We start from the raw sequence: 16,954 nt of genomic DNA, 5'->3' as shown, positions 1-16,954 counted from the left end.
GTGAGCTTCCATGCGGGTGCTGGAATTGAACTCAGATCCTCTGGAAGAACAGCCTGTGCTCTTAACCACTGAACTATTGCTCCAGCCCCTGAAGATCAACTTCAATGGAAAGAAACTCAAAACAGTTCCACAAAAATCGGGAATAAGACAAGGTTGTCCACTCTCTCCGGATCTATTCAACACAGCATTTGTAGTCTTAGCAAGAATAATAAGACAACTTAAGGAGATCAAGGGAATGCGAATAGGAAGGAAAGAAGTCAAAGTTTCTTTATTTTGAGATGATATAATTGTATACATAAGTAACCCTAAAAGTTTCACGATGAAAATACTACAACTGATCATTGCTTTCAGCAAAGTAGCAGGATAGAAAACTAACACATAAAAATTAGCAGCCTATTTACAAAAGAAAAGTGGACTCCGTAAATCAGAGTAGTAACACCTTTCACAACAGCCTCAAAAATGTGAAATATCTTGGGATAACAATAACCAAGCAAGAGAAGGACTTTTATAATAAAAACTTTAAGACACTGAAGAAAGAAATTGAAGAATATTCAATATGGAAAGAGCTCCCTTGTTCATGCATAGTATAAATGTCCATTTTACCAAACCACCTACAGATTCATTTCAATTCCCATCAAAAGGCCAATATAATTCTTCAAGAAACTGAAAGGACAATTTTCGGCTTCATATGCAAACAGAAATACAATATAGATAAACCAATCCTGAGTAAGAGAAGAAATGTTGCAGGTATTACTATCTCTGAATTCAAATTTTACTTTATAACTATTGTAATAAAAACATCATGGCATTTCCACAAGACAGACATGTTGATCACCAAAACAGAATTGAGACCCAGAAATAAGTCCACACACCTATGGACACATGATTTTTTATAAAGAAACCAGAAATACACATTTGTGTAGGACCCTCACCCTACATGCTAGTGTCTTTGGTACAGTAATGTACTCTGCATGCCATCAAAGGAGAATTGTAAACACCAAGCCAGCCACAAAAGTCTTTGATCTACACTGGTGTCCTGCCTGCAGTGTATTTTAAGGCAATGGTGACAAAAAGCTTGTGAGACCTGCACAAAGCTAAAGTCCAAGTGGATCCAAGACCTCAACATAAAACCGGACACATTAAATCAGTGAGAAGAAAAAGTGGGGAAGAGCCTTGAACTCATTGGCACAGGAGACAACTTCCTGAACAGAACACCAACAGCACAGGCTCTAATAGCAACAATAAATAAACGGGACCTCATGAAACTGAAAAGCTTCTGTAAAGCAAAGGACACCGTCATCAAAACAAAACAAATGCCTACATATTGGGAAAGGATCTTTACCAACCCTTTATCTGACAGAGGGCTAATATCATATGGCAGAGAAACACTTAAAGAAATGCTCAATGTCATTAGCCATCAGGGAAATGCAAATCAAAACTACCCTGAGATTTCACCTTACACCCATTTTTATTATGACATTTATGGCATTTATGTCTTACATTTACTCATAGAGGATTTATAGAGAGATTAAGCTCCATTTTCATACATTTTTCATGAGTACATACTCATTCTGAATATCTTTTCTATTTTTATTTTTTATTATTTATTAAAATTAATTCACTTTGTATCCCGGCTGTGGCCCCCCTTCCTTCTCTCCTCCAAATCACACCCTCCCTCCATCTTCTTCCCTATGCCCTTTCCCTGTCCCCTCCAGATCTTTCTTCCTTATCCTTCTTTATAAAATTCCCTGCACTCTGCCCAAAGTTTGGCTATGAGTCTCAGCATCTGCTTCAATACCTCTATCAGTAGAGTCTTGCAGAGGCCCCCTGTGGAAGGCTCCTGTCCTGTTCCTTGTCTTCTCCTGTTTCCAATGTCTATTCTGTTTGCCCTTCTGAATGAGGATTGAGCATCTTCCCTAGGGTCCTCCTTCTTGCTTAGCTTCTTTAGGACTATAGATTTTAGTATAAAGATAGTAAATTTTAGTATAAACACCCTATATTATATGTCCAGTAAACACTTATTAGTGAGTATATACCATGTGTCTTTCTGTTTCTGGGTTACCTCACTCAGGATGATCTTTTCTAGTTTCCACCATTTGCCTGCAAATTTCATGATTTCCTTGTTATTTAACTGCTGAGTAGTATTTCATTGTGTAAATGTACCACACTTTCTGTATCCATTCCTCAGTTGAGGGACATCTAGGTTGTTTCCAGATTCTGGCTATTACGAATAGAGCTGCTATGAGCAAATAAATGTCCTTGTTGCATAGTTGAGCATCTTTTGGATATATGCCTTGGAATTGTATAGCTGGATCTTGAGGTAGCACTACTTCTAATTTTCTGAGAAGGCTCCAGATTGCTTTCCAAAGTGGTTGTACAAGTTAACATTCCCACCAGCAACGGAGGAGGGTTTCCCTTTCTCCACATCCTCTCCAGCATATGTTGTCACTTGAGTTTTTGGTCTTGGCCATTCTGATGGGTGTGAGGTGAAATCTCAGGGTCTCTTTGATTTGCATCTCTCTAAGGACGTTGAACATTTTAAGTGTTTCTCTGCCATTCAATGTTCCTCTATTGATAATTCTCTGTTTAGCTCTGTACCTCATTTTTTAATTGGAGTACTTGGTTTGTTGGGGTTTAACTTCTTCAGTTCTTTATATATACTGGATATTAGCACTCTGTCAGATAGAGGGTTGATGAAGATCTTTTCCCAATATGTAGGCTGTCATTTTGTTCTGATGACAATGTCCTTTGCTTTACAGCTTTTCAGTTGCATGAGATCCGAATTATTGATTGTTGATCTTAGAGCCTGTGCTGTTGGTGTTCTGTTCAGGAAGTTGTCTCCTGTGCCGATGAGTTCCAGGCTCTTCCCCACTTTTTCTTCTAATAGGTTTCATGTATCTGGTTTTATGTTGAGGTCTTTAATCCACTTGGACTTTAGTTTGTGCAGGGTGATAAATATGGATCTATTTTCATTTTCTACATGTAGATATCCAGTGAGACCAGCACCATTTGTGGGTTAGGGCTAGGGACTGTGTCCTCTTCTTTTCTCAATGCTGGGATCCCATCCGGTGCAGGCCCTGTGCATGCTGCTGCAGTCTCTGACAGTTCATATGTGCATTGGTACTTCTGGATTTAGAAGACCTAATTTCCTTAGTGTTCTCTATCTCCTTTGGCTCTTACACTCTTTAATCCTCTCTGGCTCTTAAATTCTTTTTCCTTCTCTTTACAAAGATTCCCTGAGTTCTGAGGGGAGATACTTAATAGATACATCCCATTTAGGACTTACTGTTCCAAAGTCTTTCCTTCTCTGCACATTGTCTGGTTGTGGATCTCTGCGTGTGTTCCTATGTACTGCAGCTGGAAGCTTCTCTGATTATGGCTGAGCAACAAACTGATCTCTGAACATAGCAGAATGTCGTTAGGAGTGATTTTATTGCTACATTTTTTTGTAGTATTGGGTTTTTCTCTAGATTTCTGGCCTATCTAGTCTCAGGTTTTTTGCCAGGGATGGGTTCCATCTCATGGAACGGGCCTAAATTCCAATCAAATGGTAGTTGGTTATTCACATTACTTTTGTGTGACTATTTTATCAGTGTATTTTGCATGTAGGTCACTATTGTAGATAGAAGAAGTTGTGTCTGGATTGGCATTTGCCTTTATCCTCTGGAAACTCTTCCACTGTACCACAAGCATTGAAACTCCATTAATGTAACCCATTTCTGGTACTGGAAAGTCCCTTAGGGAATGAGAGATGGACTCTGTCTCCCCTGCTCTTTGCCAAATTTATTGATTGCCTTCATATGTATATATATTTTAGGAAGCTTCTACTGTCTTAGGTTCCCATACTACTCCTCAATTGATCCATAGTTTTAGCTGTCCTCCTTGCACTTCCTGCCTCACATTCCTCTTCCCTTACTCTCCCTGTTTGATACTTCTGTACCAATGTTCTCCATATCCACCCAACTTTCTTTTTTCTTCAATTCTTTTTTTTTTTATTAATTACAGTTTATTCAGTTTGTATCCCAGCTGTAGTCCCTTCTCCCATCCCTTCCCAATCCCATCTTCCCTCCCTCTTCTTCTATGTCCCTCCCCAAGTCCAATGAGAGGGAAGGTCCACCTCCCCTTCTGTCTGACCATAGTCTATCAAGTCTCATCAGGACTGGCTTCTTTGTCTTTCTCTGTGGACTGGTAAGGCTGCTCCCCCCTCGGGTGGAGGTGATTAAAGAGCCAGCCCATGAGTTCATGTCAGAGATGGTCTCTGGTCCTGTTATTGGGAAACTATCTTGGACACTGAGCTGCTTTGGGCTACTTCTGTGCAGGAGTTCTAAGTTATCTCCAAGCATGGTCCTTGGTTGGAGTATCAGTCTCACAAAAGACCCCTGTGCCCAGATTTCTTGGTTCTGTTGCTCTCCTTGTGGAGCTCCTGTTCCTCCTAGCAATTTCTATCTCCTCCTTTTTTCATAAGATTCCTTGAACTCTGCCCAAAGTTTGGCTATGCATCTCAGCATATGTTTTGATACCCTGCTGGGCAGAGTCTTTCAGAGGCCCTCTGTGATAGGCTCCTGTCCTGTTCCCTGTTTTCTCCCTCTTCCGATGTCCATCTCATTTGCCTTTCCAAATGAAGATTGAACATCTTACCCAGGGTCCTCCTTCTTGATTAGCCTCCTTAGGTGTACAGATTTTAGTATGATTATTCTATATTATATGTCTAATAAACACTTATAAGTGAGTATATACCATGTGTGTCTTTCTGCTTCTGGGATACCTCACTCAGGATGATCTTTTTTAATCCCACCATTTTCCTGCAAATTTCATGATTTTCTTGTTTTCAATTAGTATTCCATTGTGTAAATGTACCACAATTTCTGTATCCATTCCTCAACTGAGGGACATCTGGGTTGTTTCCAGCTTCTGGCTATTACAAATAAAGCTGCTATGAACATGGTTGAGCAAATGTCCTTGTTGTAAACTTGAGCATCTTTTGGATATATGCCTAAGAGTGCTATAGCTGGGTCTTGAGGTAACACTATCCCTAATTGTCTGAGAAAGTACCAGACTGATTTCCAAACTGGTTGTACAAGTTTACATTCCCACCAGCAATGGAGTAGGGTTCCTCTTTCTCCAAATCCTCTCCACCATGTGTTGTTACTTGAGTTTTTGATCTTAGTCATTCTGATGTCCACCCATCTTTCTATTCTATTTTCCTTCCTAGGGAGATCCATTCCCCTACCCCACTCAGTCCCTCACTCTAGACCTGACTTCTGTGACTTATATGGATTTTAACTTTCTTATCAATGATTTAACAGATAGCATTCATATATAAGAGAATACATACCATACCATATTTGTCTTTTGGGGTCTGGGTTACATTATCAGGATGATTTTTTTTTTCTGGCTCCATCCATTTGCCTGTGAATTTCATTTTTTTCTTTTTTTATTATTATTTTTTACACTTTATTCACTTTGTACCTCCCCTCCCGGTTCTACCCTCCTTACCCCTTCTTCATGCATGCCCCTCCCCAAGTCCACTGATAGGGGAGGTCCTCCTCTCCTTCCTTCTGATCTTAGTCTATCAGATCACATCCGGAGTGGCTGCATTGTCATCTTCTGTGGCCTGATAAGACTGCTCTCCCCTCAGGGGGAGGTGATCAAAGAGCAGGCCTATCAGATTGTGTCGGAGGCAGTCCCTCTTCCCATATGATTTCATTTTTTAATGACAGAGATATTCTATTATGTAACTGTACCACATTTTTCTCCATTCATTCATTGACAGCCATTAAGGCAGTTTGCAATTTTTGGCTACTATGAAGAGAGCTGCAATAAACATGGATGAGCAAGTGTCTTTATAGTAAGATTTACAGTTCTTTGGGCATGTGTCCAACAGTTATCTAGCTGGATCTTGAAGTGTATTTAGTTTCAACTTCCTGAGGAACCACCACACTGATTTTCATAGCAGCTGTACAAGTTTGCACTTCTGTTAGCAGTGGACAGATTTTCCCTTTATCGAAAATCCTCATTAGTATGAGCTGTCAGGTCTGGACCCTATTATGCTTTTCAATATATCCACTAACTTATGATGTTTAATTTATAAGTTAGGAACAGAAAGAGATTACCAACCAATAATAAAACAGAATAATCTCAACACACTGAACTAAGCTGTCAGTACCACACTCTTGTTATTTGTAGACATTGTTAAATAAAATAATGTGCTCTTGAAACAAGCATAGCAGCAATGCTACAATGGGTATGATAATAAGATTGTAAGATGACTGAAGTAAAAGTACTTTATGTATTACTGATATTAGGTTTAATGATTAACATTCTGGTCAAGATGAAGTAAGATTGTGCAAGATTTCATCTCTAATATAATATTTCTCAGTCATTAAAAAAGGAAACCATAGAATTCATAGGTGAATGGATGGAGCTGGAAAAAAAATTGTCCTGAGTAATGTAACCCAGACCCAAAAAGACAAATATGGTATGGTATGTCTTCACTTATATGTGGATGCTACCTGTTAAATCAGTGATAAGCAAGCTACAATCTACACGACACAGAGTAAAGTCTAGAGTAAGAGACTTGTGGAGGAGGAATGGATCTCCCCAGGAAGGAAAAATAGAATATATAGTTATGGGTGGATATGGAGGCTGTCATACCTTAAGACTTGTGACATTTATATGATCACACAAAAATTAGGATCAAATCAATATTAAATGTTTCAGAAAAAGTACTGTACATATTAATTCCCTTAAACTCAAGCTGTCATGAGAGTGTCATGATCACGTGTTTTTCCAAGGCGGTGTTTGTGCATGTTCATGTTCTCTGCAGGCAAATCCTCACTCTTTGGTAAAGCGTGAGGAAAAAGTTTTTCCTCTAAAAAGGAAAAAAAAAAAAGAAAAGAAAAGAATCATGTAATCCCAAAGCAATACACATAAAAACAACAACAAAACAAAACAAAACAAAAAAACCTTTATGAGCCAGGCATGGAGGGCCTTTAATTCCAACACTCAGGAAGGCAGAGGCAGATGGATCTCTGAGTTTGGTCTACAAAGTGAGTTCAGGACAGCCAATGCTACACAGAGAAACCCAATCTCAAAAATCAAACAAAAAACCCAAACAAATAAACAAACAAAACAGAACAACCCTTATTACTGTAACGTCTGTTTAATAATTTTGGGTTCAAGGTGGGGTATATGGGTTGGTTTGGAGAAAGGAAAGGAAATGGAGAGAGGATGTAATTATAAATCTCCAAAAATAACTAAAAAATAGAACTGAGGAAAGTGAAAGCAGGTGAGAGGCTGGGTGCCTTCCAATTCACTTCTTGATATTCAGACTAGCATCTGGGGGAGCCAAGATGGCAGAGCCGGGAGAGCACTGTGTCTGAGAAGCAGGACAGCACTCTCCGTGCAGCGACCAGGAGACTGAACTCTGGGCCCTGAAACTACAGCGATCATGTTTCCCAGGTGAGGGGAGGCTCCCACGGCGTGGGTCGGGTCCACTCTTGGCTGCCCAGCCAGAACCCAGAAGAGATCCCGGGTAACTTGGGCTTTGGGTCTCCGGGCTGGAGCCGCAAGCCTGCGGGTCCCAATCAATTTCCCAGGCTGATCCGTGGGCACAAGGGTGCCTGAGACTGGGAGTCCCAGTCACAAGAAACCCCCACGGGGAAGCAAAGTTGAGAGTCTGAACACAGGTCACCCAGTCTTTCCCCAGAAGGTCTCTAGGATGGCGGGTACCCGCCACCATCACAACTGGGCTCCTCAGCTCAGCAGTACAGACAAGCTGCGCACCCCAGTACAACAGGGACTGGGAACCCCTGTCCAGAGAGGACCCCACAGGGAAGGAAGAAACCATGCTGCTGGGGTCACCGAGGGAAAGTCTAGCAGACTGCAGATCGCAAACAGGCGAATACGCCCAGCCATCACAGATCTGGGCCCAAACAGGGAGCACAGAGTGATTGGAAACTCAGCTCCCACAGACTAGCAGGTGGGCGCATGCTCCGCCAGCCCAGAGGCCTGCTTTGTACCAACTACTCCTTACAGGCAGAACTGTGTGCCCCAAGACACCAGAGCAGTACTCACCCGCCACAGATTACCTCTTGGGTTCTGGGGCACAGAACCCCAACCTCAGACCTACAAAAGACCAGGAACCCTGAGATCAACCCCCAGATACTTCTCCAAGGGGCAACCAGTTATCCCTAACAAAACCGACCAAACCAAGGGACACACTGGTTAGAGCAGCTGATCACTAAATTTACAGCAAGAAACTCAGAAGGAGGGCAGCTGTCTCCAGGACTTCTCCCGGTGAGAGGAGAGCCCTCTTGACTAGTCAGGACCACAGTTACCACCCAGGTCTCTATGCCTGAGGTGAGCTGTAGCAACTCCTGAAAAACACCGGACATCCAGTGATTATACCCAAAAAGCTGGGAAGGCTTCCTTCAGGAAAAACCATCTTCCTGCCAAAGGGATTCTCTCCACTACAAGAGTCCAGGAACAACCAGAAACTAAATTCAAACAACTAAGATAGCCCAATGGGTAGAGGACAGTGTAAAAGTTCAACCAACAAAAGCCAGAGCAATATGGCATCTCCAGAACCCAGTTATCCAGGGGAAAATAGCCCTAGACACCCCAGCATAAATGAAATTCAAGGAGATGACCTAACATCTATGCTCATGAAGAAGATAACAGAGGAAACAAATAAAATACGAAAAGAAATAGAGGAAGCTGCAGCCAAACAGTCTGTGGCCTTTACAGAGGAAATGCTTAAATCACTGAATGAAATAAAAGAAACAGTGGATTGTTCAAACAAACAGCTGAAGGAATTGACGGAAAAACATGAAAATACAGTCAGACAGGTGAAGGAAACCAACAAAATAGCTCAAGACCTGAAGATAGAATTGGAAAAATTAAAAAAAAACACAAATGGAAGAAATTGTGGAGAGAAAGAACTTAGGGAAGAAAGCAGGAACTACAGAGGTTAGCATAACCAATAGGCTACAAGAAATGGAAGAAAGAATCTCAGGTGTGGAAGATACAATGGAAGAAATAGATGTATCTGTCAAAGAAAATGTTAAATCTAAAAAATTCCTGACACAGACCATCCAAGAAATTCAAGACAACATAAAAAGACAAAACCTAAGAATAATAGGAATAGAGGAAAAAGAAGATTCCCTGCACCAAGGCCCAGAAAATATTTTCAACAAAATCATTGAAGAAAATTTCCCCAACTTAAAGGAGAGGCCAATAAGAATACAAGAGGCCTATAGAACACCCAATAAATTAGACCACAAAAGAAAATCCTCCTGCCACATAATAATCAAAACCATAAGTATACAGAACAAAGAAAAAATACTAAAAGCTGCAAGAGAAAAAGGCCAAGTAACATATAAAGGCAGACTAGCATCTGTTTCTGAGAGTGATACAGCACAGACAAAAACTGATGCTTTCATTTCACGTTTACAGAACAAGTAGATGTTCACAATAGTAACACAATAGCAGTAGTTTGTGTCACTGCAGTGATGTAGCAGATTTACTTTAATGGAGAAGTCTGACAGGACAAGCAAGTAAGGGAAAGAAAATGTGCCTACACAGTCAAATTGAAGAAACATTTTCCTTCTTCATTTTCTTAGTATAAGAATGATTCTGAGTGAGTTGTATTACAACATGTGGAAAATGAATTTAAGACATCCCATTGAAACTCAAGCTTTTCCAGCTCCCTTTGGCCATTAAAAACACTACCAAACCCTGGAATTATTAGGTTATAAAGCTAATTACACATTAGTCATCTCTCTTTTGTATTTGTATCAAATTTGGAGATATCTCTTCTTTTTCTTTTTTATTTTTTAAATTTAATTTTTTAATGTATTTATTTATTACAATTTATTCACTTTGTATCCCTGCTGTGTCCCCCTCTCTCATCTTCTCCCAGTCCCACTCCACCCTCCCTCTTCTCCCCTTATACCCTTTCCCTAGTCCTCTGATAGGGGAGGACCTCCTCCCCTTCTATCAGGTCTCCCCTAGCTTATCAGGTCTCATCAAGGCTGGCTGCATCATCTTCCTCCATCAAGGGGAGGTGATCAAAGAGCCAGTCACTGAGTTCATGTCAGAGACAGCCCCTGTTCCCCTTACTAGGGAACCTACTTGGATACTGAGCTGCCATAGGCTACATCTGTGCATTCATCTCCATGAATGGTCCTTTGTTGGAGTATCAGTCTCAGGAAAGACCCCTGGGCCCATATTTTTTGATTCTGTTGCTTTCCTTGTGGAGCTCCTGCCCCCTCCAGGTCTTTCTTTTTTTCTTTTTTTGTCCCTATTTTTTTTTATTTAATTTTATTTATATATTTGTTTATTACAATTTATTCACTTTGTGTCCCTTCTGCAGCCCCCTCCCTTGTCTCCTCCCAGTTCCACCCACCCTCTTTCTCTCCCCCCATACTATTTCTCTAGTCCCTTGATAGGGAAGGACCTCCTGCCCTTCTATCTGACCCTAGTTTATCAAGTCTCATCAAGGCTGGCTGCTTCTTCCTCCTCCCTCCTCCTCTGTGGCCTGGCGAGGCTGCACCCCCTAGGCAGAGGTGAGCAAAGAGCCTGCCACTGAGTTTATGTCAGAGACCACCCCTGTACCCTTACCAGGGAACCCACTTGGAAACTGAGCAGCCAATGGGCTTCCTTTGAACAGGAGATCTAGGTCCTTTTCATACATGGTCCTTAGTTGGAGTATCAGTCTCTGCAAGCCCCCTTTGGCCCAGGTATTTTGGCTCTGGTGTTTTCCTTGTGGAGCTCCTGACCCTTCCAGGACCTTCAGGTCTTTCTATCTCCCCCTTCTTTCATAAGATTCCCTGCATTGTGCCCAAAGTTTAGCTATCTAATTTGATATCCTGCTGGGTAGAATATTTCAATAAATGGGACCTCATGAAACTGAAAAGCTTCTATAAAGCAAAGGACACTGTCATCAAAACAAAATGACAGTCTATAGACTGAAAAAGGATCTTCACTAACCCTATATCTGACAGAAGGCTAATATCCAGAATATAGAAAGAATTCAAGAAGTTAAACAGCAACAAATCAAGTAATCCAATTAAAAAAAAATGGAGTACAGAGCTAAACAGTGAATTCTCAATAGAGGAATATTGAATGGCAGAGAAACACTTAAAGAAATACTCAAAGTTCTTAGTAATCAGGGAAATGCAAATAAAAACGACCCTGAGATTTCACCTTACACCCATCAGAATGTCTAAGATCAAAAACTCAAGTGACAATACATGCTGCTGAGGGTGTGGAGAAAGGGGAACCCTCCTCTATTGCTGGTAGGAGTGCAAACTTGTCCAACCACTTTGGAAATCAATCTGGCACTTTCTCAGAAAGTTAAACAAAATTTTTAAAGAACACTGGGTAGCTCTTAGGATCTCCTTGGAAGGCGGGTAACCAACCTTGGAGAAGATGAGCCCAAAGTCATGAATGTCCTAGCACAGACCATACTGCTGACATAACGGGGATCAGATAAACAATTGTGATACTACTGATTCAGGGACTGGATTCTGGGCTCCAGGAGACTGCTCTCCAAAGCTGAGTACTGAAGCCATTAGATTTGGTGGAAATGACTGCTGTGTAAGAGTCTGCTTTCCTACAGTATGCTTCTCTAAACTGGTGTCTTCGGCTGGAGCATCTAGTATTGTACCCTAAGTCTTATACCTATGTTCTAGATATAGGGTAGTCAGAAGAGAGAGTGTTTTGTCACCTGGAAGGAAGGGGTAGAATTCTCAGATTCATGGGATTCAAAGGTCATTGGTTGTTTATCACAAGGTTAGTGTGAATAGAAAGTAACTTATATTTAAATGAACCACACAAATGCAATTATGTAACAACTATTGAGAAATGTATTATTTAAAAAAATTACCAATTTTTTGTTTGAGGTCTACAACAAGGCCATTTGTACTTATTAATAAAAGCAAACAATTTAATGTCACAGAGCACAACACTCTCAAAACTATTTTATACATTTGAAAGATCAATGATCTCAAAGAAAATAACTTTTATTATCTAAAATGAAGACATTCAACATATCTAGTACAGAGGACAATAAAATACTTATAAGCCAAAGAGTAGCTCTTTGCCCAAGTTATTTGGTAATGGTAATCCAATATTTTGTTAGCCAAAATTTATAAATGGATGCTCCTATAAATAAATTTAAAATATAAGGCTAGAAAATAGAATTGGTTTGCTTATGTTATAATTCAATCAACTAATAAAATAGCAAACTAGCACAAGAAGTACTTCAGAAAGTATGTAACTCACAAAGAATCAAATGTAATTTCCATGCTCTGTAGATGGATTGAACAGTCCAGTGTCTGAGGAGGTAACAGGTCTGGTGATCATCTCTTGTGGTTGTTTCTTGAAAATCTAGATTAAGTTTTATTACTACCAGTGTCAAAATCTGAAACTCAATATTCTATGTACAAAATTTGAATAGAAAATAGCCTCAATAATTGAGAGACTGAAAATTTTTTTTACCTCTGTAAACAAGAGAATATCATTCTATTGTAGCTTCTTACAAAAATAAGAGAAGATATATATAAAATTAAAATAATATGAAAACTAAGAAATATTATCAATGTGTTTGCTCTACAGAACTATCACACATTTGAAGAAATATAGCAAAGGTGGATTATTGATGTTATACAATCCTCACAGATTCCAGTGCTGTTTATCTAATGTTCTAGGCATCCGCGACAGGACTGACCCAGCTCTAAGGTTCCCTATCCATAGTTCTTCTTGAACTAGTAAAATCATGGCACTTTTAGAAGAGCAGTGCCTTTGCCCTGCATTGCTAATTGACACATAAATGAATTATTTTTATATGGTCACATCATTTAAGAGGTGAATGTATTTTGTACACTTTGATTCAATAAGCCTATTCATTAGGATTACAAAAACAAAACTTTAATTTTATTATTACTTACAATAATAATTAAATATTTAAGATATTTAACAGAGGAAAAATGAGTGAATACACAGATAAAGTTTAATATGAATTGAAAACTATATTTCAGGAAAATTATAGCTGTAGGGCTATATATATAAATTTACCTAGTGATATAATGTAAATTTATATCAATATGTATATTGATAGACCAAAATAAAATAAAAAATTGAAAAGAAATGGGTGAGTTGAAAAGCATGACTTAGTGGGCAGAACTGGAGTTAATAGTATTACTTTTGTCTTTTTTTTATAATTGTATTATTGTCTCTGCAAAGGTATTAAACATACTGAGATTGTCAGTGTGTCTGTGTGTGGATGCATTCGGAGGTAAACGTAGTGGATCTATGTTATAAGGCTTGTAATTTTTCTTAATTTGAAGGAACAGTAGTTTAAATAGTAAAATGCAAAGAAGTCAGACAATGCACTTCCATAAGGACAATCCATGGTTAAAAAATGTAGCTTATCTACAGAAAAGAAAAACCCAAAACATTACTCTTCATTAACATTACAGATTTAAGGAATGTCAATGACTTAAAACATTCCTGCATATAATTGGTCAGTGACAAGAGGGCAAAGATGATTCTAACCAGTGAATTTTGTGCTCAATAGTAACTTTCTTAGAACACTCTTTATGATCTCATTTCTCAGACTGTAAATAACAGGGTTGAGTGTCGGAGGTAGTACTGTGTAAAAGACAGAGAACAAGAAATTTAAAGCAGTTAGAGAGTCTGAAGTTGGGTTTAAATATGCATAGGAGCCTGTAAAAAGAAACAATGAGACAACAAAAAGGTGGGGCAGGCAAGTAGAGAGGACCTTAGTCCGGTTTTCAGCAGAGGGCATCCTGAGAACCGTGGAGAATATGTGTACATAGGAAAGGACAATCCCAGCAAAGCAGGCAAAGGCCATTACAGACAGGAAATCAGTCACTCCCATTACAAGGTAATCATTAGAGCAGGAGAGCTTGAGCAGCTGGGGGACATCACAGAAGAATTGGTGGATTATTTTGGTCCTGCAGAATCTAATAGAGAATATGGTTGCTATATACAGGGTTCCTGTGATGCCACTGCTTAGCCATACAAATGCCACAGCCCACCTACACTTTCTGGGGCACACAATGATCTCATAGTGCAGTGGAAGGCAAACAGCCACATAACGATCATATGACATCACTGTTAAAATAGCCACCTCACCCCAGGCAAAAGCTGTGAAGAAAAAAACCTGCAGCATGCACTGGCTATATGAAATATAGCCAGTGCCTGCCAGTGAGCTGTCAATATACTGGGGAACTGTGACAGAAAGAGATGAGAGGTCCAGAAGGGAAAGATGCTTCAGAAAGTAATACATTGGAGACTGGAGCTGTGGGTCCAGTGTTGTGATGGTGATAATGACAAAGTTACCTGCTGAGCCCAATAAATATGTCACCAAGAAGAGCAAAGCATGCAAGATCTGTAGCTCACGGTTGTCAGAGAACCCCGTGAGGAGGAATCCATTCTTTGTGGTTATGTTTCTCACAAACATTTTGAGAATAGAAATTGTGGTAGCGGCTGGAGAATAAAATGATATAGTAAATGCAGTAGAAAGCTACTGATGCATTATTTATTTGTTCATTAATATTTATTTCAATAATTTCTTTATTCTCTCTGTTTCATTGCAACAGTTGAAAACCATTGCTTTTCTTTAAATCATCAATAGTCAGTGATGGGCTGTGGATGAGAGGTTTTTGAACATAGGATTGGTTATATATAGATAAGGGAGGCTACCATTTTATCAGATGAAATAGGCATTTATAAAAAATATACCAGGAATTAAAATATAGCTTAGTTGTCCACTGGAAATAACTATTCTCTAATAACAAATAAAATTATCACTATAGCAAGAGGGTCTATTATTGTAGAACCAGTTATAAAAATTAATGGTTTTATTGCTCTTAATTTACCATGCAGGAATTATTTAAATCAAGAGCAAACAACACGTTCAGGGAAATACCCACATAGCACTCTCACTTTAGATATACTATTTCATTTTATGGAGTGTTTTAGGGGACAAGCAGCTTCTATTTAAATTCTATTCTTATTTAACTGTTGTCCATGCTACTCACCTTCAGGTGTCGCCATCAAATAGTTATGAGCACTTACCACAAGCAAAGATTGCTTACCACAATTGCAAAGACAGACAGTGCTTTAAGATGTAGAGGAAAATTGTCAATTCCAGTGCCAGACTTCAGTAAGAGACTGGAAACTTAAAGTCATTTATGTTTTAGATAGAAGAGAAGTCATATATTAGTTTATGGTCCTTTGTTTTGATATTTGAGGGATTGAAAAGTAACCGATCATTCTCCCCTTGCGAGATAAGTGCTGGTGTTCAAGGGCTGATGAGAACTCAATGGAGTGTCAGCTTCTTGCACTTTTTTTTTTTTAACATTAATGAGTTTTAGGCAACAAAAGCAAACATGCTCTGTCAGTTTTTTGAGGTTTTAAGTCCTGTAAAATATCATCAAATATTTTCTTGTGTCTACTTAAAATTCATGTGTTTACAAATGTAATTGCAGACTAAAATTTGAAGTCACTCTTTTCGATGTCGATACATTTTGCATTTAGTGGCATCTCTCTTGTGACAAAACAAGCTCACTCCACCTTCCTCACATATCTTTTGCAAAGTATAAACTCAATACCAAATTATTCCAAACCTACATCCAATAACCTGACAGGGTGTTGGATTTGATTATAGTAAAAATGCTCTTAGAGCCAAGCATAACTAGTGTGTGTCAGCAACATACTGAACCCATCAGTGTGGGCTCCATAGAAAGATCCTCCGTCTATAGGAAAATAAAACACTGTTACATAAAGTAGATAACTTTTGTTTCATCTGATACAACTCTTGTGACTGAAAGCCTCCTATCTCCTGCTCTTCTCTCTCCTTCATACTGTTTGATTTCTTCAACACCTTATATCCTATAATAGAAATCAGGAAAAATCAGAGATCTCACTCTGTGAGGTCTCTGTTTCTCACAGTTTTCTTCTTTCCAAATTGTGCTTTTCTATAGTATTTTTCTGAGGCTGGTAAAATATAAATATTTATAATGTTCATAATAAAATTGTGTATTGGTCATTACATTACTATTTTAATGACAACAAACAAGTTATTTAATATTAATATTTTAATCTTACAAGTCAAACCAGTTTATTTAACATTAACAGTTTAATCTGACAAGTCAAACCAGAAGTAAGAAAGCTGAGTAGTATTGACCATTCATATAAATGAGAGAGGAGGCATGTTTGCATCCTTCCTAAAACAGGCCTCCCTTGATCCACACAAGTGGATTCATCACCTTGGAGTTCAACATTTTAATAGGAAAAATTTAAGAGTTAGTAGCTTAAGTAACAGAATTGGCATTTGGGTTATAAAAATTTACACATATCAAAAAGACACAGGGACAGGGTCACAACAACATTGATCATGTGATTGTCTTTCTTGTTGACATCTGAGCTATTGAAAAGGTGTTTTAACAGTTCACACAAGTGTCGCAAACATATAAATGTAGCTGACTTCTCTTACTCTCTTCTCACATGGCCCCTATTATGTTTAGATAAAATTTTAGAACATGCTTATTTTTGATAAGTGCCCTTGTTTTCTTGTTAAAAGTATAGCCTTGTTTTCCCAAATTAAGTAAGATTATAAGGTTGTGTTAGAATTTCCACAAAATATTTATCTTTCCTCATCCAAGTTTGGAAAACTCACTCCAGATGTCTTGTGTGTGCAGCTCTCCAACTGACCAGCAGCTTCTGATATTTCCTGTCCACAACTGCAGGTTTTGAAACCATCTTCTGTCCCTGGAGAACGATTGTGTTGAGCTGCCTTCTTGCGTGTGCATGTGTTGGGGGAGGACTTGTAGGTGCACTATCTTTTGAAATGAAAGTTTGGACTTAGATAATGTTGCTTCATTTAATCTGCCCCTGTGCCGCCTGGGACATAGAGTCACTA

General features: G+C 39.0%; 1 protein-coding gene across 1 annotated transcript; it reads right to left on the bottom strand.

Annotated features, from left to right (window-relative positions):
* Positions 1–13,528: 13,528 nt before the first annotated feature.
* On the bottom strand, positions 13,529–14,515 carry LOC110562336 (olfactory receptor 14J1-like). The gene has a single exon (XM_021659050.2). It carries the CDS (start codon positions 14,489–14,491, stop codon positions 13,556–13,558), a length of 936 nt encoding a protein of 311 aa, XP_021514725.1. The 5' UTR covers positions 14,492–14,515; the 3' UTR covers positions 13,529–13,555.
* Between the last annotated feature and the right edge of the window lie 2,439 nt (positions 14,516–16,954).

This window comes from Meriones unguiculatus, chromosome 16, assembly GCF_030254825.1.
Source record: "Meriones unguiculatus strain TT.TT164.6M chromosome 16, Bangor_MerUng_6.1, whole genome shotgun sequence".
NCBI lineage: Eukaryota > Metazoa > Chordata > Mammalia > Rodentia > Muridae > Meriones > Meriones unguiculatus.
This window is presented reverse-complemented; position numbering and strand designations above follow the sequence as displayed.